Source organism: Mustela erminea, chromosome 9, assembly GCF_009829155.1.
Source record: "Mustela erminea isolate mMusErm1 chromosome 9, mMusErm1.Pri, whole genome shotgun sequence".
Classification (NCBI taxonomy): Eukaryota; Metazoa; Chordata; class Mammalia; order Carnivora; family Mustelidae; genus Mustela; species Mustela erminea.
Genome location: NC_045622.1, coordinates 55,035,804 through 55,060,264, shown reverse-complemented (window position 1 = coordinate 55,060,264; position 24,461 = coordinate 55,035,804). Strand labels below are relative to the sequence as shown.

The following is a 24,461-nucleotide window of genomic DNA, read 5'->3' as shown; positions in this document are numbered from 1 at the left end:
AGCCACCCAGGCGCCCCTGTACAAGTCATTTTTACTGATATTTTTATTCCGCATATCATGTGAAACTTTCCGTATCAATAAATTTAGAAGCATGCCAACATTTTTATGATTATATTGAATAACAGAAAATATTACCGTAATATATCACATATATACTAACATTTTCCTTAAAGCCAAAAACCATTCAAGAATGAAAAATAACTTTTAAAAATGATATTTCAAAAAGATTTCACAAGATAATTTAAAAAAATTTCTTCATCTCTAGCCAGATTTGTGTGAAAATTCACAAGTAATCTGCTTTCAATGGAATTGCAAGCATTGTTATATTTTTCTGGATACAAATGAGAGTTTAAAATCTCCTTTGCGGGATACCTGGGTGGCTCAGTGGGTTAAGGCCTCTGCCTTCGGCTCAGGTCATGGTCCCAGGGTCTTGGGATCGAGCCCCGCATAGGGAAAATCTCTGCTCAGCAGGGAGCCTGCTTCCTCCTTTCTCTCTGCCTCCCTCTCTGTCTTTTCTGAGATCTCTGTCAAATAAATAAATAAAATCTTTAAAAAAAAAAAATAAAATCTCCTTTGCTGCTTCTTATATCTGAGACTCAACATTTCTGTTTATCTTAAACTGAAAAAAAAAAAAAAAGCATGTATTCTACAGGTAACAATACAGATGCAGTGTGGATAATTTATACTACGCCGAGCGACATTATATTAAAATGAGTAAGAGCCAACTGTCTGAGTTCAGATACTGGCTCTGTGTGTGAATTTGGGCAGGTTAGTTTGTCTCTCTGTGTCTTAGTTCTTAAGCTGTAAAATGTACACCATAGTACTTAGCTTATAGGGTTACTATGAAATAATGCCTGGCACGTAGTAATCCATATATAGGGATTATCATTATTCTTCAAAATTTGGAATTCTGAAATATCTAGCACAAGTAACCCCCTCCATTGCTACCATTTGTTCATTTAAGTAAGCAGTGACTGACCATGGAAAAGTCATAGTTGGAGAATGGAAAGTTAGTGGTATGAATCAAATGAATTCAAATTTTCTTGAACTTTGGACAGTGAAGAAGTCTGTCTTTGCCTTTTCATAATTGATTACTTAGTGACCTTTCTTTCTACTTCTCATAGGTGAGTTCCCTGTAATTCATTCGGCCTTTTAGCTTGGCAACTAAACATCTGCCTTCTACAGTATCTGCTGGCTGAATTTACATGTCAACTTGAATGCCTGCAGTTACTTTTATATGCATTTCTGCATAATGCATGTAATTTAAAACCTATTCGGAGTAATTTTAAATACCTTATTACATAAAGGAGAAAATTTGTAAAATGTTATCTAGGCATAAATATTTATAGGTGCTTAATTCTAAACATAACATTTAAATTGAAAGGTGTTTGAGAATTTAAAGTTAAGGGAGCATAGTGTCATCCATATGATACCTTTAAAATTAGGGAAGAATCATAAGAGCAAGTCAGTTGCTTTGGTGCTATTTATGTGATTGCTCAAGTAGAAATCAAGGCTTTAGCCTTGTATGCAAGAGATCATTTGTTATGATATCGGATGCTTTGAAACGGAAACTGCGCATAGTTCTAGTTTACCCCAAATGCTTTTTTTTTTGGTGGCAGCATCAGCAATAATCACCAGTTAGACCCTATAGAAGTGGTAGCCATTAGTATCAAATGAGACTCTAGGAACCAGATAGAAGATGTAAAGCACTGACTTCTCTAGATACCAAAGTAAATTAAAATGTTCTGACACTAATTTGATTAACAGGTTCATTATGCTTGAAGTAATGGTTCTGAAGCAGTGGTACTATACTACTTTATCAGCTTATATTCCTTTCATAAGCTCCCTAAGAATTGAAAATTTTTTCAATACCATCAATTAAAGAATAAGCCCTAGACATCAACAAAAATGTATTCGACCCATTTATTGAGATGGTGGTATTTAGTGGTATTTACACTTACAACCTTATGGGCTGTAAGTGTATGATCTGTAAGATTGTTAATCTTTTTGTTGAAAATTAACTTAAAGATTCCCATTACCACTTTTGTGGATATCTTAGGGGTCTAGGATCCCAGTTTGAGACCCTTTGGCCTGGAGATAACTAGAAAATGTAGGAAATGAGTTACATGTGTGTAACTCTTATAATTTACTGAATGTTTTCTTTTATCATCATCTTCATTTATAGGAAAAATTTGTTATCACTTGTTGGTAGGAGGCAGATAAATGAAACACCGTGAAGGAAGCTTTATGGTCCTACAGTTGTCACAAACTATTTCTGTAGTCTGTCATTGGGCAGTGGACCATTATACTAATTCAGATAAGAAAATGAGGAAATTACGGATGAATGAGCCGCTTGTCTTTAAAAAGTGTCGGGCAGCCCTCCTCCCACCAGCTCTGTGTTTGCTCGGCTGGTTGGTTGGTTACCTTTTGTTGTGCAATTGAGAGAAGCTTCCCCAAAGCATGGGGACTAGTTGGTCACCACAGCAGTACAATTTGTATCACAGAGAGTATTTGTTGGAAGGACCTTTCAAAATTGTTTGGTCCAACCTTACTGTTCACTTCACTTGCATTCTGCAAGAATGTAAGCCCAGTGCGAACCACTTTGTCATTGTTGAGCAGAGCTATATCCTCAGCACTAAAAATATGCTGACACGTAGCCTCTAGTACTCTGTAATTATTTGTGTAACTGAACTTTCTGAACACAGATACTAGTCTAGAACTCAAGCAGGAGAGAGGAAATCAAGAATCAGTAGGACACAGGGTGCCTGGGTGGCTCAGTAGGTTAAAGCCTCTGCCTTCAGCTCAGGTCGTGATCCCAGGATCCTGCCGCAACGGGCTCTCTGCTCAGCGGGGAGCCTGCTTCCTTCTCTCTTTCTGCCTTGTGATCTGTCAAATAAATAAATTTTTTAAAAATCTTAAAAAAAAAAAAAGAATCAATAGGACACAGTTCCATGCTCCCCTTCAAAAGAAGCTCCATAGTGTCTGGGGGTCAAGAGATTTGAAAACAAGTAGCTAGATGCCGGTAATTTATTTTAGAAAATCCATAATAGAAGTACTTTCTGGATGTTATAAAAGAGACTTGAAAATATTTCATATGAAATAGTGTGGTATATGTATCTGTTTTATTTTAATCTCTAAGCATGGCTAGTTAACATTCAAAGTACTCCTAGATAATACACGCTTTGGAGTAGTTATATAGCCCTCGAAATACTATGATCAGAACCTTCACTTCATAGGCTCTGATAAGCCCTTTTATTTCTATAATCATCTAGTGCCTGAGGTTTGTTAACTAGCGTAACAGATGTTAGAAATGATTTCAAAATTTCAAATTTTTGCAATATTCAAACAAATATAAAAGTGGAGAGAACAATAAAATGAGTGCCTGGATATTGATAGCTAGATTGTACAATTTTGAAGATAATTTTTCATGGTGAAACGAGTATTAGCTGTTCAAGACAGATGAATTAGCTACAAATACTGTACAGGCATTTCTGAACTCGCATGAGTAGGGTTTAAGAATCCAGTGAGCTCAGTAGCCTGTTCTATCTCTGGAACGTTGCCCTGTGGCTAGGAATTTTGTTTGGCTTTGTGTTTAGCTGTTAGGGGAAAATTCACTTACCTGGTTCTGACCAGGAGATTAGTTGAATCGTGTCTCTAAAATATTGCCTAGAGTGAACCTGTCATGCAAGGTATTTATTGTAGTATCTAAGAGGATAGAAAGCTAGCTGGAACTTAATGATACTTACAGAATAGGTTATATGCCACTTAACATTTTTTTTTAAAGATTTTGTTTATTTATTTGACAGACAGAAATCACAAGTAGACAGAAAGGCAGGCAGAGAGAGGGAGGAAGGGAAGCAGGCTCCCTGCTGAGCAGAGAGCCCAATGCAGGGCTAAGTCCCAGGACCCTGGGATCATGACCTGAGCTGAAGGCAGAGGCTTTAACCCACTGAGCCACCTAGGCACCCCAACACTTAACATTTTTTTTAAGTGCTATTAAATATATATAACGTAAAATTTGCCGTTTTAGCCATTTTAAGTTGTATAGTTCAGTGTCCTTAAGTACGTTCACAGTGTTGTGCAGTTGTCACTGCTCTCTTTTTTTCATCACTCCAAACAGAAACCCTGTACCCATTAATCAATATCTCCCCATTTCTCCATTCCCCTAGCCCCCGGTAACCTCTAACCTAACTTCCTATTTCTACAGATTTGCCTATTCTAGGTATATTAATGGAATCATACAGTATTTGTACTTTTGGTCTGCTTATTTCACATAGCATAATGTTTTGGAGGTTTGTCTACACTATTGCATGTCTTAGTATTTCATTTCTTCTTGTGGCTGAATAACATACCATTGTATGGACAGATCATATCTTGTTTATCCATTCATCTCTTGAACACTTGGGTTATTCCCACTTTTCAGCAGTTGTGATTAATGCTGCAATACACCCTGGTGTACCAGTATTTGTTTTGAGTTTTGGTTTTCAGGTTTTTTGGGTATATACCTAGGAGTAGAATAACTGGGTCATATGGGTGATGGTATGTTCAGTTTTTGGAGAAATCGTCAAACTTTTCCACAACAGCTGCACCATTTTACATTCCTACCAACCATGTCTGAGGGCTCCAGTTTCTCCACATTCCTGTTGGTACTTGTTACTTTTTTAAAAAATGTTCTTGTGAGGGGCGCCTGGGTGGCTTAGTGGGTTAAAGCCTCTGCCTTCGGCTCAGGTCATGATCTCAGGATCCTGAGATTGAGCCCGCCTCAGGCTCTCTGCTCGGCAGGGAGCCTGCTTCCTCCTCTCTCTGCCTGCCTCTCTGCCTACTTGTGATCTCTGTCAAATAAATAAATAAAATCTTTAAAAAAATGTTTTTGTGATAGGGGCACCTGGGTGGCTCAGTGGGTTAAAGCCTCTGCCTTCAGCTCAGGTCATGATCCCAGAGTCCTGGGATCAAGCCCCACATTGGGCTCTCTGCTCAGCGGGGAGCCTGCTACACGCACCCCCCCCACACACCGCCCGCCACCGCCCTCTGCCTACCTCTCTGCCTACTTGTGATCTCTGTCTGTCAAATAAATAAATAAAATCTTTTAAAAAAATGTTTTTGTGATAGTCATTTTAATGGTTATCTCATAATGATTTCGATTTGCATTTCCCTTATGAATAATGATGTTGAGTACCTTATTGACCACCTGTGTCTCTTCTTTGGAGAAATATCTATTCAAGTCCTTTGCTTAATTTTGAACTGGGTTGTGTCGTAAGAGCTCTTTAGTATGTTGAGTATGAAATCCTTATAAGTTATATGATTTGCAAATATCTTCTCCCACACTCTTAGTGTAGATAACTCTTAGGTCATCTTTTTACTTTATTGATAATGTGTCCTATGCACAAAGTTTTTAATTTGGATGAAGTCTAGTGTGTCTCTTTTTTCTTTTTGTTTGGCTTTTTCAAAAAACTCAGCAAAATTATATTGAGATTCATTCACTGTGTTGCCTGTATCAGTATTTTATTTTTTTATTGCTGAGTAGTATTTCATTGTATGCATATGCACAATCTGTTTACCTTATATGCCCACGGATAGACATTTGGGTTATTTCTAGTTCTTGGCTGTTATGAAGAAAGCTGCTATGAACATTCATGTATGTCTTTGTATAGACAAGTCTTTTTTTTCTTAGAAGGGTAAATGTGTAGGACTGAAATGGCTGGATCATATGGTAGATGTGTGTTTTGTTTTTTAAGAAACTGCCAAACTTTTCCAAAGTGATTTTACTATTTTAATTCCTACCAATAGTGTATGAAAGTTCTGGTTTCTCTCGATGTTTGCCAACATTTGGTATGGTTAGTCTATTTCATTTTAGCAGTTTCAATTGTTATGTAATGGTATCTCATTTTGGTTTTAAAATTTGCATTTCCCTAACGACTAATGATCTTAAACATCTTTTCATGTGTTTAGTTGCTTTCCATATATTTTCTTTGGCTTAATGTCTGTTCACATCTTTTGCCTTATTTCTAAAGTTGGTCACATGCTTTCTTGCTTTTCAATTTTGAGTGATCTTTGTATGTTCTGGATACAAATCTTTTATCAGGTATGTGCTTTGCAGATGTTTTCCTCTCAGTCCGTGTCAGTGTTTTCATTCTCCTAGAGTCTTTTGAAGAGCAGAAACTTTTAACTTTCATGAAAGATAGTTTATAGTTTTTTTTTCTTTGTAGATTGTACTTTTGGGGTTATATTTAAGAATTCTTTGCACAGCCTAAGTTCACAGAGATTTTCTCCGGGAGCTTTATAGTTTTAGGCTTTACATTTAGGTCTATGATCCATTTCGAGTTAATTTTTATACCTGATGTGAGTGTAGATCCAAGGTCCTTTTTGTGCATATGGATATTCGATTGTTCCAGTACTGTGTTGAAAAGACTATCCCTTCTCCACTGGATTGCTTTCATACCTTTGTCAAAAATCAGTTCTCTATATATTTGTGAGTTAGGTTCTAAACTGTATATTCTATCTGTACCATTGACCTATTTATTTTTATACCATTATCATGCTGTTTTGATTGAATGTTGTAGCTTTACAACAATTATTGAAATCTCATAGTGTTAATTATCCAGATTGTTCTTTTTCAAAGTTATCTTTGTTCTTCCTTCTCTATATATTTTAGTATCAGCCTGCCAGTTCCTCCTCCAACAACAACAACACCACCTTCTAGGATTTTGATTGAGATTGCATTGTACCTGTAGATCAATTGAGGCAGAATTGGCATCTCAATAATATTGAGTCTTCAGACCCATCAACATGATATATCCTGTTTTGTTCTTTTTTGATACGTCAGCAGTATTTGTGGCTTTCAGTTTCCACATCTTTTGTCAGATTTATCTTAAGTATTTGATATTTTCGATGTTACTATAAATGGTATTTTTGAATTTTCATTTTCTAGTTGTTCATGTGAGTCAATGAAGACATAATTGATTTTTATATTTTGCTATTCTATCCTATTACCTTGCTAAAACTTCTTCAGTATTTCTAATAGCCTTTTTGTAGATTCTAGTGGTTGTTCTAGATGGAGCATTATTTGTCTGTGAATAATGAATGTTGTTCTGGGGGACTTTACTACCAGATTTCAAGAATTGCTATGATGCTAGTCACTGAGACAGTATGGTATTGGCATAAGGAAAAGACATATAGATAAATGGAATAGAATGGAATATAGTGCTGGAATAGACTCACTCATATATAGTCAACTAATGTTCATCAAGGCACAAAAGTAATTCAGTGGCAAAAGAATAGTCTTGTCCACAGTCGTGCTGGAACAAACTGAATATCCTATGAATATGTAAAAGTGAATCTTGATCTCTATACAATATACAAAAGTTGGTTCGAAATGGTCATAGACTAAACTTACAAGCTAAAATTATGCAGAAGAAAACACAGAAGAAAAAAACGTTGACCTTGGGATAGGCAAAGATTTTCTAGACAGCAACACAAAAAATCCTAATCACAAAAGAAAAAAATTGACATACTGGACTTTATCAAAGTAAAAATTTTTACTTGTTGGGGCACCTGGATGGCTCAGTGGGTTAAGCCTCTGCCTTTGGCTCAGGTCATGATCTCAGGTCCTGGGATCGAGCCCTACATCAGGCTCTCTGCTCAGCAGGGAGCCTGCTTCCCCTGCTTCTCTGCCTGCCTCTCTGCCTACTTGTGATGTCTCTCTGTCAAATAAATAAAGAAAATCTTTAAAAAAAAATTTTTTTTTTACTTGTTAAGGAAATAAAAGGGCAAAGCAAATACCAGGAGAAAATATTCTCAAAATGTGTGATTTGTATCCAGAATTTGTAAAGAACTCTTGCACCTAGCAAACAATAAGGTTAATAATAATAATAATAATAATAAGAGTGAAAGATTTGACCAGATACTTTACAAAAGAAGATATGCTTCTACACACATGGAAAGACGCTCAGTGTAATTAGCCCACAGGGAAATAGTTATTAAAGCCACAGTGGAATGTCTCCTTACATCCTCTAGAATGGCTAAAATTAAAAGGCTAACCATTCCAAGAGTGAGAATGAATATGAAACTATGAATCATCTGAAACTCTCATGCATTGCTAGTGGGAGTATAAAATGGTATGACCACGATGGGAAACATTTTGACAATTACGTTTTAATTTTAAACATATACTTACTAGGGACGCCTGGGTGGCTCGGTCAGTTAAGCGGCTGACTTTGATTCAGGTCATGATTTGGGGGTCCTGGGATTGAGTCCCACGTCAGTCTCCTTGGTCAGCGGGGAGTCTGCTTCTCCCTCTTCCTGCTGCTCCCTCTGCTTGTGCTCTCTCTCTGACAAATAAATAAAATCTTTAAAAAACAAAAATAAAAAAATCCATATACTTACTATGTAACCCAGCAGTTCTACTTGTAGCTATGTAGCCAGGCAAAATAAAACATCTGTCCACAAAAAGACTTGTTTTTTTAGCAGCTTTATTCATAATACCCCCAAACTAAATACTACCCAAATGTCCAGCACTTGAGTGGATAAATGAATTTTGGTGCTCTCAGGTATACCAGTTTAGACACATGAAGGGGGCACCTGGGTGGTTCAGTCAGTTAAATGTCTGCCTTGGGCTCAAGTCATGATCTCAGGGTCCTGGGATCAAGCCGGGCAGGCGCCGGGCTCTCTGCTCATCGGGGAGTGTCTTCATCCCTGTGTTCCTCCCCCTGCTTGTGCATGCTCTCTTTCTCCCTCAAATCAATAAATGAAATCTTAAAAAAAACTAGTGAAGGCAAAGTAAAGATATTTTCAGGAAAAAATTACATGGTATTTCGTGGTAATGTGACTGGGTATGAGATGAATGTACAGAAGTCAGTAGTTTTTCTCTAATAATTAGCATCTAAAAGAGGCAGTAAAAATCATTGCTTTTACAGTTGTAGGCAGCTTCACTTTGGCGCAGCTTGAGATCTCATTTAGCTCCTACTGCCTGCCTCTTGATGTTAGCATTGGGCTTCTCTGTTATTGCTGTGGCAGTGCCCACCGTGGGAACTTGCTCAAGTTGTACAAGCCAGCGTCAGGGGGGTTTAACACACTGCGGAGCGAACTTCGGTCCGTGGGAGGTTGGAGTCAATTGATCTGTTTCCCTTTTTCTCACTTCACACTGATAGTCTTGAGATGTGTTTCATGTGGTTTCTCATATTGTCCTTTGTAGCCAGTTACTGGACCAACTGTCACACCACTTTTATTGGCTTTCTTTCCGTGTTATGTTACTCTGTCCTTAACTCCTGCTCCCAAATAAGGTATTTATTATGCATGAGCCTTCTTCTCAGACTCTGTATAGCTCCCCCAAAAAAGTACCTATGTGGCCCCAAGTACTGAGGTTGGGAAACCCTGATCTCTGAAGCCAGTGGTTTGCTTTAAAATCCAAGCTCTGCAGTATTCAGTCTCTGCAACTTTTAACTGCTGAGTGTTAATATTTGGGTCTGTAAAATGATAATGATGGATACACACAGAGCCCTAAATGTTTGAATGAGGATAGCTCTATAAACCTAATGCCTGGACAAAAAAAAGTTCAGTACAGGGCAGCTGTTGATAATTCTTACTCAAGTGTATATGCTACTTTCTGACAGTCCCTGAGGCATTTTCCCAGAATATGAAAACTCTTTCCTAGAGACCCAAGTTCTTAAGTCCTTATGAAAAACTATCAGAAGGGACAAGAAAATAACTTCTACAGAACCCAGTATGCTCCATATTATTGGAGCTTATTTGTGGAGCATATTATTTGTGGAGCACTTATTTGTGGAGCATAACAAATAACATGGAGGACATCGGGAGATGGAGAGAAGGGAGCTGAGGGAAATTGGAAGGGGAGGTGAACCATGAGAGACTACGGACCCTGAAAAACAACCTAAGGGTTTTGAAGGGGTGCGGGGTGGGAGGTTGGGGGAACCAGGTGGTGGGTATTGGGGAGGGCACGAATTGCACGGAGTACTGGGTATGGTGCAAAAACAATGAATACTGTTACGCTGAAAAGAAATAAAAACAAAAACAAAACAAAACAAAAAGAACCCAGTATGGAGAAGACACAAACACGATTCGAGTGAAGATTTAAATCCATATGTGGGTTTTTCAAGTTTAAAATTTTTAGCTGTGTTAACATGACAGTGTTAGAGACTCAACATTGCAATGGAAAGGTGGTTTCACCAGCCATAGTGGTTGTCAAAGTTCATTGTCAAAAACTTTGAAAGCAACAATAAACATTATTAGGAAGCAAAAGGATATACTTTAAAACACTGGTAAAACCAGAGGACATAGTATGCAAACTCTGATAACCACTAAACAAAACGCTAAAATATATAAAATAGGAAATTTAATAGTTTCAAAAAAATGACAATGTTTGTGTATGTTATTGGGGGCTCTCCAGTGCATTTAAGAGGTTTAGTAGCAATCCCTGGCTTCCACCCACTGTCTACCAGTAGTATGCACACCCCACACCCTCAGTGGTGACAACGAGGCATTCATTGTTAGATGTACCCTGGGAAGTAAAATCATCTTCAGATGAGAACCACTGAGATAAGCCTAGATTTGAATTCTAGCTCCAGGACTATGGCTCTGTGAATTTGAACACATTACCGAATTCCTAGAACTTCGTTTTCTCACATGAGATAATGTACGTTATGTATGACACCTTATACCTAGGACTTGGGTAAATGATAGCAATTCTTGCAATGCTAAAACTAGTTCTATTTTTTGCCACACTGCCTGTTCATATTGTGAAAATGAAATACCCATTTGTGTAGCTGTTGGCCAATTTGTTGAACGAGAATTTCTCATCTAGTATCATCAAAAGGCATTGAGCTTTCATGTGGGCAGTTAGCATTTATGTTAGGCTTGCTGTCTCCCTGGCTGTGGATTTGCTTTTTTTCCCTTTGTGTTCTTGTTTGACTTGGGGCAAGTTGGGAGTACGTTGTTTCTTTTGAGTCCCTTCCTGACATAACATTGTGTATGGTGTTCTTTGTATATTGGTAACCTCTTGAATTAGACTCAGTGTGTTAAAGACTAGTTCAGGCCTGTAGGAATCAGACCTATAGAAATTGGAAAGATAAGACTAAGTCTTATTGTTGTTTATTGTTATTGTTGATTTTGCTTTATAACCCTGAGGCAACAGCCAATGAAAAATATTTGTTCTTTAGGTTTATTTATTTTTTATAAATATGATTGAAAATATTAGTAGCCTAGAATTGCTTTGCTATTCATTGTGGCATTTAAGTTTTATTAAAACCCCAGGCAGTGAAGAAAATAAAAGGAGATTTGGAAAGGAAACTTTTAATGTACTATAAGGACACAGCAAGACACTACATTAAGTACTTCATATTATCTCATTTATTTCTTAAAACAGTATCTGCAAAGTGAGTAGCATTATCTCTATTCTGTAGGTGAGAATATGATCCTTTCTGATGCTTCATCTGCCCAAGATCATATAGCTGGTAACTAAGTGACAGAACCACCAGAACCCAGGTTTTTATTCCAAAGCTCATCTTATTTTCATAATGCCTTGCTCTCTCCTCTATATTAGGAGCATAGGCCTCTACCTTAAGTTTCTTTGTAAACCATGTAGTTTTACCTACCCTGTGGACCACAAGATAATAGCATAAATTGCAGAACATTGAAACTGTGATAATTTTTTCTGTTGCCTCTAGGACTGAAGAACTGCCTTGCCTCGCCCGCTTCTCTGGCCTTCTGTAGCTTCTATCTGGGCTCTTTACACTTAACGCAGTTAAATCAGGTTTATGGGAATAAGGAACGTTTTTAGGTTCAACCTTTTTTGGCTAAGTGAATCAATCTTATTTTTTGATGATGTGTATTATCTTGGCTTTTATAATTTCAGATTGCTCAAGAATGCAGAGCATTTAAATCTTAAGCCATGCAGTGTATGTTCGATAAGAATCAAATAAAAGCAGACTTACTTAAAAATTAAGAGGGCTTTACATCTAGTAAGAAAAATAGTCCCAGACTGCCATGTGATCTGTTCTGTTCGTTCTGATATACTACTGAGTAGATGTTTTGAAGTCTGCCGTTGCCTAAAACTCTCCTTCACGGTGTGATTTGTATTTTTAGCTGAGAGAGGAAAAGTTACAAGAGGAGAAAACCTCTGAAGATCAAATCCACAGGCTGTTATCAGAGGATATGGAAACGGGGAAAAGGAAAATGGATGACCAGAAGAAGAGAGATGAGCCATTAGCACTGAAGACAGATCTGGAGCATGTAAGTAGATCACCATCTTGATGGACAGCTGTCTCAAAATCAGTCGTTAGCCCAGGTCACTTGGGTCTGAAAACCTGGGTTGTTGAGCTATGAGGGTGGTAACAGTTGCTGACCGTGTAGTATGCAAGTAGTGGAGAACTTAGTTTCCAGATGAGAGCTAGAGAGAATAATTCATGAGTGGGACAACAGACTTGGGTAGAAAGAGTAAGGGAATAGTCAGAGAAAAAAAATGAGTGAGGGGAGGGACATAGTATAGAATATTACTTGTGCAAATTTTATACGTATGTTGTCATTTTGACCTACGTGTTGTTATTTGATGTTTGAGTTTTGTACATCTTACATCCTAAGCTAGGTTTCCATAAAACTTGGATTTGATTTCCTGCTATTCTTTTTAATGCCTTAAGCAACATAGTGCTAGATATTAGGTAGGTCTTCAATATTAGATTACTTAGTTTAAACTAACCCTAATTAGACCTCTAATCTTGCCAAATCTTGCCTGAATTTTTTTCGTTACTTATTTACCAAGCAAATTCCTGGAAAAGGTTGTAGGTGGTATATTTAATGTATGTAAGAAAGCATTTTTGGAAGGCTCACTGGATGCTCAAATGGATAATTATAATTGAGTTTTTTTCTTTAGTATATCATACTGGATCAGACATTTTCTGTGGCTTGCTGTGTGTACTTAAGATAGACTTAGAGTTGTAATCTTTTAAAATAGTTTTTCACTGGGGCGCCTGGGTGGCTCAGTGGGTTAAGCCGCTGCCTTCGGCTCAGGTCATGATCTCAGGGTCCTGGGATCGAGTCCCGCATTGGGCTCTCTGCTCAGCGGGGAGCCTGCTTTTCTCTCTCTCTCTCTGCCTGCCTCTCTGTCTACTTGTGATCTCTCTCTATCAAATAGATGGGTAAAATCTTAAAAAAAAAAAAAGATTAAAATAGTTTGTCATTTAAACTTGTTAGTATTTCAGGTTAACTTTCTAATTAGCTGGGATTAATAAAGCTTTATTGTATATAAGATAGATAATAGAGAATAGAGGAAAAAATCTCTGCACCAGAAGTTAGCCTTTTAAACATGTCCCAGCATTGTAACAGACTGTACAACTTTGGCCAGCTTAATTTCACTGTGCTTTTGGAAATGCAAAGGCATTTTTCCTGAACTTTAGGAAATGAAATTATTTAAGCTTTCTTGAATCAGTGGTATTTGCTGTTAACTGTGCATCTTTTATCCCAGTTATAACAATAATAATTATTACTTACTTACTTACTAAAAGTAGTCACTTAGATTTTGGAGAGTTTCACCCTTCTAAAAGATTCAGTTTAACAAACCTGAAATGTTTGCATTCTCTTAATCCTCTGTTCATTGGGAGCTACAAAAGGAAAAAGACTGGAGAGGATGCAATTTAGCTAGGAAGGTGAGAATGAAATATGATAGCCTTGTGCATACAGTGTGTTTTCTGACTAATAGCCCCAGCCAGCCCCAACTGCGGTCTGTGATCTCTAGACTACAGCTCTGCCTCCTCACCCCAACAGGGCCATCCTTTAGATCCCTTAAGCAAAATGACCCAGAAGGACCTTTCTCTTTAGGACAAATGGATCTTGACAAAGAGAGCTTACCCTCCACTGCAGTCCTTTGATATAAAGAACCTGCTGTTTTTGGCCTTGCCAGATCCAAGTTTCCTCCAGGAAATGATCTCTAGTATTAATTCATGTCAAGGCGAGGAAATGGGTCTAATTAATTTTTCTTTTGCCACTACTGGCTTTGAAATAGAAATCAACTGCATTTTGTAATCTTAAAAAGAATTGTAACCCAATTGTAATCTTAAAAGTAATCAGGAAGTATAAATCCTCAGACTTGGTGGGTTTTTGTTTGTTTGTTTGTGTTTGTTTTTGTTTTTTTTGGTAATAGCCAGTTTCACAAAATTTTATATGCAAAAACACATGGAATAAAAACTGACTTATGAACACTTGAAATTTTAGACTTCTGTGATTTTACCTCTTTTTCTGTTTGCTTTTGTCTTTTTGAGGATTTTTAAATAGCTCTGATTTTGCTTTAAATGTCTCTTAAGAGTCTTCAGTATTGGAAAAATAATTTCGTCTGCCAAGACTGCATTAAAATTGGGACCGAAGAGAGGCTCCAAGAGAGGCTCAGTGGAAAGCCAGCTGAAGGGATTGTATTTTATATAAAGAACAATATGATTAGAGCTGAACTGATTGTTTTACTTTTCTGCACCAAAAGACACCCCATTTCCTCTGGAATTATTTATTTACTTGACAGAGATCACGGGTAGGCAGAGAGACAGGCAGAGAGAGAGAGGAGGAAGCAGGCTCCCTGCTGAGCAGAGAGCCCAATGCGGGACTCGATCCTAGGACCCTGAGATCATGACCCGAGCTGAAGGCAGAGGCTTAACTCACTGAACCACCCAGGCGCCCCTCCTCTGGAATTAAACGAGAATTCTTTACCCCAGTGTTCAGGTCCTTAGTATGGTTTGAACTGCTCTTCCCATCATTGTTCATACCCCCAAGTACTAGAAAACAGAGCTGTTTGAGTGCCCCCAAATATATAACTTTTTCTTTTCCTCCTTAGTCTTTGCTCTTACATTTTCATCTAATTGAAATGCTTCCCTGCTTACCTGTTGAAAGACTATTCATCTGCCCATACCCAGTGCAAAACCTGTCACCCTCCTGGAACTTCGAGGGATTCCTCATTTGTTTCTCCCTCCTATTATTTACTCTCGCCCCTCCCAACTTCGTAAATTTACAGGACCAGTTTCATTCTCCTTTACATTATGCTTTTGTATCTGTTTTTCTCTACTAGGTTTATAAGTTTGTTGAGTAAGAGAAATGTATCCTAGCTATTTGAAAATCTCCTACAGTGTCTTATACATCATGAAGTGTTTGATTCATGTTTATTTATCAAGTTGAATTGAAATGGAGGAAAGTGCTTTTCCTAGAAGAAGATTTACCATCTGTTGTTATCAGTTTGGAGTGGAAATACAATGGACATGGCAATTTATGATTTGTTATGATACAGTTAATACCAATAACTGTGAATTGTTGGAAAACAATGTGGTATAACAATTTTCGTTACAGCAAAGAAAAAGTGAAAACTTGCTCATCACCCAGCAACTTAGAGATAATCCTTATGAACATTTTTGGTAACCATCCTTCCAGACTTCTTTTCTAAGTGCATATAAAGAAACTTCAAATGTAAATTGAAAAACTCAAAAAAGGAGTCTAAAATAAAATGAAGGTAACTGAATGAGTATCAAGAAAATGGAAAAAGCTGACTCTAGGGGTATTTAGAAGCCCTTGCGGAGAAAGTGGCATTTGAGATATCCCTGAAGAGCTAATGAATATTTTTTAGGCAGGTAATGGGGCACAAAGAGCTTTAAGCAAAGGGAATAATAGCATGCCCAGAAGGGAGGCTTTGAAATGCTATGATGGTACACGGAGAGTAGAGTGATGGGATTCTATCCGTGTGCTTGATGGTATGGTAGGATCAGAGGGAAGAGAGGCCAGCCGAGCAAGACCAGTAACTAGATTTTTGCAACAGTACAGGCAGAAGAGGATGAGAATCTAAGGAAAGACAGTGACAGTGACTATACCTGGGAAGAGTTAGATCTGACCGGCATTTTTAGGAGTGGAGTGGAGTAGAGTGGAACCGGCATGGAAGCAGTTTGGAACCGGACATTCTGAAGTCCTTGTGTTAGCTACTTACTAACTCTACAGTCCTCTACATTAACTGTTCTAAGCCTCAGTTTGCCACATAGAGAAGGCGGGTCATCTCTTCTTAATGGGGCTGATATTAAACACAAATGAAATAAACTATCAAGAAGTACTGGGTGTATTCAGAACCTCCATACGCTGTTATTATGACTTTGAAGAAAGGGAAAGGAGAGAGTAAGAGATGGCATTGAGGCTTCTAGCTGAGTTGGTAGTGGGGCTCAGAGAAGAAAAGAGTGAACTGAATTTTGGCTATATTAAGTTTGAGCCACATTTGGGATATCCAGATTGGGATCTTTAAGAGGCAGTTGGAAACACAGGTGCTCAGAGAGACATGACCTACACCAGCTGAGAAACAGTAGCTTTGGGAGAGTCCGTGGACCCACCAAATTGTGTTATCTCCCTTGTCTCTTGCCAGTGTCCTGCACGCCTCTCAGATTCGGAGAACGAAGAACCTTCCCGAGGCAAGATGACACAGACCCATCGTTCCGCATTTGTTTCCAAGAACAACTCCTACTCCTTAGCTTTCCTGGCAGGGTAAGAGACTGGTACTGAATTCAGTTGCGGTTCTTTCGTTTTATAGTATGAGACTGAAGGGGACCGGGGCAGGAGGGAGCAAAAGTATTTGTTGCAGCCACTTTGTGGGAGGTGGGAAGGGGGGAATGATGTGGGAATTGGTTTTCCGATATCCATTTGGAACATGGAGCTGATCTGAAAGGAAGTTTTACATATTTCTGGGATCCTCAGGGTAGGATTATGCTAATTTCTGTGCTGTGAAGTGTGGCCTTTCTATCCTAGGAGGGAACCACAAAGATAGCTTCTTTTAACAATATCCAACCATTCTCTCAGTGGACTTTTTTCTCTTTGTAGGAAGTGAGGCCAGAGTTCATTTTATTTTCAATGCCTAGAACTAAAATATATCTTGAATAGATTTCAAGAGGGCAAACTGAAAAGTTTCTAAGGCCTTCCTCAAGGAATCTCTTGATCCTTTAGACTTTGCAGGCTGTGGGGAGGAAAAGGAGGAGGAAACAGATGGATGTTGATGATGGAGGAATAATGAAGGACTAGATGGAAGGAAAAAGGAAAGAAGGAGGAAGGATGGAAGGAAAAAGGCAGGAAGGGAGGTTGGGGGGGCGGGATACATAAATAGGACAAAGGGAAGAAGAAATGGAGGAGGGATGGCAGAAAAGAATCATTCACTCAGGAGGCATTTTGTGAACAGCAACTATGTGCCATGCTCTCTGTTTTAGTTTAAAATGAAAAGACATCATCTTATGCCATTTTGTTGTCTGTTTCTGGTTAAGACTGGCATTGCACACCCTTACGTCTGGGGTTCCTCTCCTCCTTCCCAGCAGCCCCATAAGGTAGATCTCTCCTTCTTGCTGTCCCTGTGGAGATGCACCTATTTATTCTTTTATTCTGAGGCTTTTTATTTCTAATCACTAATAAATGTGACCCCCAAAAGCTTCCAAGTTTACAAATTTTATACATTACAAACTATTGTGACCCTTGATGTAGTTTTTATATCTGAATCTCTGAATCTTTTTTGTATGTGTTCTTTTGGAGCCGTCTGATTTTCCTGTTATTTCTGAGAGTAAAATTCACTACCCCACCCCACCCCCGCCCCGCTCCCTTAAATGCCTTCCCTTCGCTAGGTAATGGTAACTCCTTTTTCCAGGAAGGCACTTTCCTAGAGTATTTATTCATTCATTTGACATTTGTTTAATGGTCACTATATTGTAGCCACTTAGGTCTGATTGATGTAATCAGAACCCAATAAGAAAGATGTAAGCCAGGGGCGCCTGGGTGGCTCAGTGGGCTAAAGCCTCTGCCTTCGGCTTGGGTCATGATCCCAGAGTCCTGGGATCGAGTCCCGCGTCGGGCTCTCTGCTTGGTGGGGAGCCTGCTTCCTCCTCTCTCTACCTGCCTCTCTGCCTGCTTGTGATCACTGTCTGTCAAATAAACATATAAAATCTTAAAAGAAAAAAAAAGGAAAGATGTAAGCCAGCATATTTTCCATTTATGGTAAAGATGAAACTCTTACATTGTGCATATGAGCTTGAACTGCAGATGCCCTCTAAAGTTAAAAAATTCAAGATTACCTAAGAATTTTTCAGCTGCTGATTGTATGTATGGAGTTCCCCGTTTACAGCAGGCATATTTTAATGATTATAAGAGAGATCTACTGAAAAGAGAAAAAGATTGTATCATTCATTCCAGTTAAGTCATTATAAATACTCCTGAAAACAAGTAAATATTGCTTTTAGGCAGTTATGACTAGCTAATTAATATCTCATAATTTGAAATGACTGAGAAAAAAGAGAACTCTTTATTAAAATCCAAGTATGATGCCAAGGCCAAATTGCCCCAATTGGTTATCACCAATTCCAGTCTGTACTCTTACAATTCGTTCTTGTAAAGGGGGTGGCAGATTAATATGTCATTACTTAGAACCGCCTTGCAAGGAACTTAGAAAATTCTCTCTAAGGGATAAAATGTAAAGCTCTTATGAAGGGGTTTGCTTTTTTTAAATTTAAATTTAAATGTTTAAAAAGATTTATTATTTATTTGGGGGAGAGAGAGAGAGCGCGCACCAGTGGGAGGGACACAGGGAGAGGGGGAGAATCTCAAGCAGTCTCTGTACTGAGCACAGAGCCTGAATTGGGGCTCAATTCCATGATCCTGATATCACGACCTAAGCCAAAACCAAGAGTCAGATGCCCAACCTAGTGTACCACCCAGGTGCCCAGGGTTTGCTTTTGATTATGTGTGGCTCTGGAATCTCTGTAACATATCTTCTTTTCCTTCTCCTTGGCCCACGCTTGCCCTTTCTCTGTTGAGCCACAATGGGACTACTTTATAGGAAAAGAGTCACTTAAAATTTTACTATTAAGGAGTGTTTGCAATTTGTCTTACACATTTCAGCATTCATTTCCAAATATCCAAGGTTGTGGAGTGAGTTCAGTTATTAGTACAATTATTAAAACAATTCATTGGTTTTGGTTGGTAGGCATATATTTTTAGGATATAGTTCGCTGATGTCATGGAAAACTTAGATTGGAAGATCAATTATGGTAATACTGTGAATTGCCTCTTTTATGTAGTCAACATGCTTTTCTTCCTTAGATAAGAAAATATTTAAATTTCGGTTCCAAAGGATACTTAGAAAAACGATATGGACTTGTTAGTGCTGAAATTGTTGCCAGGTGAGCTGGTGAGATCCTCGGCCCTGAGGCCTGGACCCAGCCCATCCCATCCCAAAGATGTCGCTGAAGGCTCGGGGTCTCCTTGCAAGAAAGAATTCAAGGATCGATCAGACAGAACAGTTGAGCGGTGCAAGTAGGAAAATTTATGAAAGCGAGAGTCCACTGTTGAGATGTGAGGATGGGCAAGCTCTGGGAGAGTGCCCTGGGGTTGGGTGTCTGTCTCTTTTTTTTTTTTTTTTTTAAAGATTTTATTTATTTATTTGACAGAGAGAAATCACAGGTAGATGGAGAGGCAGGCAGAGAGAGAGAGAGAGGGAAGCAGGCTCCCTGCTGAGCAGAGAGCCTGATGCGGGACTGGATCCCAGGACCCTGAGATCATGACCTGAGCCGAAGGCAGCGGCTTAACCCACTGAGCCACCCAGGTGCCCCTGGGTGTCTGTCTCTTATTGACAGTTGTTCACCAGGGTGTGGGATATTTATTTCTTGGGAGCAGGATTTCACACCTTTCCTCCCTACTTGGTCTAGGTCTCTGGCCTTCTTTGTCTTGGATCTGTCTGGTTTGATCTGGCTTCTGTGGCTTTGTTTTTGGAGCACAGCCAGGATGGGTCTCTAACTTTCCCTGATAGCAGTAGTGAGCCCTGATGTGCCTCCCCTTCTTGGCTGGCCTCCAGGCATCCTGTTAAAGCCTAACTAACTGCCTACTCTAACAAAATGGGATGTAGCTTTTGGATATATTAAAAAATAATTAACATGGCGATGGTTGCACAACAGTGTGACTGTAAACTTAAATGGTTAAAGTGGTGACTTTTATGTTATATATATTTTACCACTGTAAAAAAAGTATTAAAAAAGTATTAGCATTTTTAATAGTTTTTGGATATGTCACGTGACTTTTTTTCCATGTGTTAAGCAACAACAAAAGAATGGGTTTTTGGAGCGCCTGAGTGGCTCAGTGGGTTAAGCCTCTACCTTCGGCTCAGGTCATGATCCCAGAGTCCTGGGATCGAGCCCCGCATCGGGTTCTCTGCTCAGTAGGGAGCCTGCTTCCCCCTCTTTCTTTGCCTGCTTCTCTGCCTACTTGTATCACTGTCAAATAAATAAAATCTTAAAAAAAAAAATAGGTTTTCTCCGTTAATTTCTTATCCTAAAGAGAGGTCATATATAAAAGGTTTGGAAGTTTTTACAACTGTATTTAAATCAAATCAATCTGCATTTGTTTTACTTATCTACTTCATAAGTGTTTCTTAAGCCCAAAGGCATGGAGGTAAGAGTGAGTAGGCCTAATAGGATGGTTATTTTGGAAGGAATCCATTAATTGGTTCTGGTTATGAGTCTTGCCAACAGCTCAGTCTCTTTCTATGTGAAAAATTCAAAGCAAAGAGGGCTGTAAAGAACTGTTTGTAAACTTTTGCAGTCCTATTGAAAATGAAACTTCTTGATGGGAGGCAGAGTAATACTTAATCCAAGATCATTTCTAAGTTAATCACAAAATATATGTTAATTGGAAAAAAATGAACTTGAAGCATAAGATATATCATTGTAAAGTTAAACTTTTATTTTAAATATTGAGAAACTTTTTTGTTTGTTTATACTTATTTCCCTTCAGTCCTCATTCCCTTCTTCCTCACTAGAATCAAACAAAAAACCTGATTTGCAAATTCTTCCAAAAGCTCAGGCTGAAAAAACTTTCTGTGTTGAGGTAGTATCTTTTCAAAAGGCTACATATCTACTTGCATTCTCCTCTTTGCTTTGGCTATCAGGAGGTTTAGAATTAGGACAGGGTTTTTAATTCAGTCATCATGACTTTCCAACATGGCCTATTAAAAGAAAAAACAAAAAAACTTTCGGTATAATACTTTTTCTGTATTTATTACTTGATGTGATCTCTGTCCTCCGTTAAGGCTCAGTCTTAGGTATTTTTGCAGTAAGTTACTTTGGATTCTTCTTGGAAATAGGAATAATCATAAAAAGGAATATAATTCAACCATCTATCCTCTTTCCAGTTTAAAAAATGAACAACAACAAAGAAGATAGTAATCCAGCATTGCCAGTATTGCCATTCCATATAAAATTGTATCTTAAGTATACAGCGCCTAGCAGGATTTCTGGTACATGATAAGTTCAGTGACTATTACTGCCACTCTTTTGTTACATTCTTTTAAATATATATATTTTTTATTTAATTGACAGACAGAGATCACAAGTAGGCAGAGAGGCAGAGAAGGGGGGAAGCAGGCTCCCTGCTGAGCAGAGAGCCCAATGCGGGGCTCGATCCCGGGACCCTGGGATCATGACCCGAGCCGAAGGCAGCGGTTTAACCCACTGAGCCATCCAGGTGCGCCTGTTAAATTCTTTAAGAATGTGGACTCTTGGGGGCGCCTGGGTGGCTCAGTGGGTTAAGCCTCTGCCTTCAGCTCAGGTCATGATCTCAGGGTCCTGGGATCGAGTCCCGCATCAGGCTCTCTGCTCAGCAGGGAGCCTGCTTCCCTATCTCTCTCTCTGGCTGCCTCTCCATCTACTTGTGATTTCTCCCTGTCAAATTAATAAATAAAATCTTTAGAATGTGGACTCTTAGAGCTGGAAAAGATTTTAAATATTATCTAATTCTTTTGTTTTACTGATGAGAAGACTAAAGCCTGGAGAGACAACATGGTTTGCTAAATTGTAGATAGCTAGAACAGTAGGGATCTGAGAACTGAGGTTTCTTGGCTCTTCCTACTCTACCCCATTGTCCCCCATTCCTTCGTATGGACCCCTCTGCACCTCTGCCTGTCTTCACACTGGACTTTAAATCTTTTGTGAGCAGGGACAACATCTTATAGTTGCAGTGCTTAGTACAGTGCCTGGCCTGTAGTGGAAGCTCAAGAAATACTTGGGGAGTAATCGAATAAGATAGCTCTTGTACCTGCGGGTAGGTTAAACCGGAGTTTTGTAGAATCAACTGCCAGACTTGCGGCATTGGAGGGAGGGCTCTGGGAGCTGTTGAGGAACAGACGGGCTGGTGGCTATTTTATAGACTGGATTCCATAGGATTAATATGGGATTTGAGGAGTCTAGTGACCACACTGATAAGGCTTATAGAGTATAAAGTTGCTTTTAGCCTTCTAATGCATTAACAGCAGCTTATGGTGATACTTTTTATAGATTGTATAAAAGAAAAATCTGTTTCTCATTGAGTAGTAATTAAGCTTTAATTAAGTAGAAACGAACCACATTATTTTGTTTTCTAATGTCCAAATACTTTAAGCCTGAGTCTGTGGTTCAGAGTGGGACATATCAAGAGACCTTAGGTGCTTACTATAAGGTGTGTTGGTGGAGAAATAGTTAGTGATTGACAGACTCAGCAGTATTAAATGTGCCCAGTCAGTGTTGGAGTAAATTAAAATAAGCAGACTTGTCCCTCTTCCTTAAAATGAACAAATGAAAATATAGATGCTTTCCAGTAACAGATACCATACATATATGAGTGTTATGATATTGGAGGAATAGCTCTAGAATGGATGAAAGAAGGCAAAGCCAGAGAGGTGGGGATGGGGAGGCTGGTCTAGGGAGATGGTAGGGAAGTAGGAGTGTGAGCCCTGGTAAACTCAATTGACCCCCTTCTGTCTCATGTATATAAAATTCAGGTTGTTTTGGTGACCTACTGCTGGGCAGGGATTTTACTGAATAGTTTAAGATTCTTTCGACCTCTAAAATGGAAGCATCTAGAAGTGGCTTAAAGCAGAATTTTAAAGAGTGGAGAGAATGAGGCTGTGGCATGAAAATAAAGGGGGTGATGGTAGTTGGAAAGTTCTGTAAGAATCTAAGGATTAGACATAGCAAGTTGTATGTGGGGAGTAGTCCCAACAATAGCCATGGGGGAGTGGAGACTGAGAGAAAAGATGACATAGTGAGTTACAAGAAGCCACAGACTTGGTGATGGCATGGGTCATGTCCTGTGCCCGTGTGTGTGTGTGTGTGTGTGTGTGTGTGTGTTTGGGAGGGATAAAGGAATTGAAACAAATCAAGCAGATGGGCTGGTTATTAAGAGGACAAATCTTGTTAAAAGTAGTGGAATCTGGTTGAAAGGGAAGCTAGCTTAAGGAGAAGTGATGTGGAATTTAGGGAGAGAGGCAGGATTATAGGTGTCAGTAATCTCTGCCGCACCAGCACAGAAATACTTGGTAGTTTTCAGAGGGCAGGATGGGGAGTGGTCGGGGTCTCTATCAGGGGAGCTAGTTTTTCTTCGTGCTTCCTGTCACGTTGAGTACTTTACATTCCTCATTTCATTTAGTTCTCACATTAATTCTACAAGTTTTATAGTACTGTTTCCAATTTACAGCTAAGAAACATGCCGCTCAAAGACGTTAAGTAAATCACCCAAGAGCTTCTCACCTCATTAGAGTGACAGAGATGGAACTGAACTCAGGTCTCTCTTTATATCAAACTTATGCACTTTCTCATCAAACCATTGTCAGAACCCTTGTGACCAAAGACTCTGCACTTGGAACCTGGTTTTGAAATGATCTACTTTTGCAAAGGAAAGCTGCCTTCCTTCTGTTGGTTTAATTTATACTCTGTCCAGTTCTATCAGAGGTAAACAGAACCTGTCCAGTTATCCTGCCATTTGAGGGGTCTGAAGTGATAGAAATATTCTAAAATTGATTGTGCTAATAACTGTGAATTAAAAACTATTAAACTGTACACTTAAAAAAAAGAATACTAGCGTACAGAAGGCAGATAACCCAGATCATAAATATATAAAGGAAGGATTATAACAAAATCTCACCCATATCTGAGCCTAAGGAAGCTGCTGCTTTCATTCAAGTATGTGTGTATGTGGTGGTAGTTGGGAGGGCTCATACATGCAGGTTAGGGACTCAAAGGAGTCTCCTGTCCAGCCTTTAGCTTCTTGGTTGAACTCAGCTCTACCAGACTTGAGAGTTTAATTAAAAAATTAATGTGCTTTGGATATGTGAGAGTGATGATTGAACAGTTGAGAGCATGAGCTGTCTAATGTTTTATACCCTTTAAGCAATGTTTTATAAGCATTAAATCTTCTAGCTTTCCAGCTGCATGTTTATACTGGCTGCCCCTCCTTTTCTTTGTAAGTCAGATTCATTGTGGTTGTTGGTATTTTTAGCCTAACTCTACATCCCAGAAACCATCTGGTCTCTTGGCAATGGAAATTTTAAGCCAGTTGCCTTTCAGACAATGCTGCTTTCTCTTGTTTATGACTCCATTATGTTTTTGGAAAAGAGAGCTTCCCTAGATGTGCTGGGTCTGTTCTGTGGCAGAGTAGAATGAAAGATC

At 38.9% G+C, this 24,461-nt stretch overlaps 1 protein-coding gene across 1 annotated transcript in view; it reads left to right on the top strand.

The window, feature by feature from the left end:
- RNF169 (ring finger protein 169) overlaps positions 1-24,461 on the top strand; it is an 80,722-nt gene that overhangs the window by 43,398 nt on the left and 12,863 nt on the right. Inside the window, exons 3-4 of the mRNA XM_032359585.1 lie at positions 12,097-12,243; positions 16,382-16,500. Coding sequence (XP_032215476.1) covers positions 12,097-12,243; positions 16,382-16,500 — 266 coding nt within the window. The remainder of the gene's footprint in view (positions 1-12,096; positions 12,244-16,381; positions 16,501-24,461) is intronic.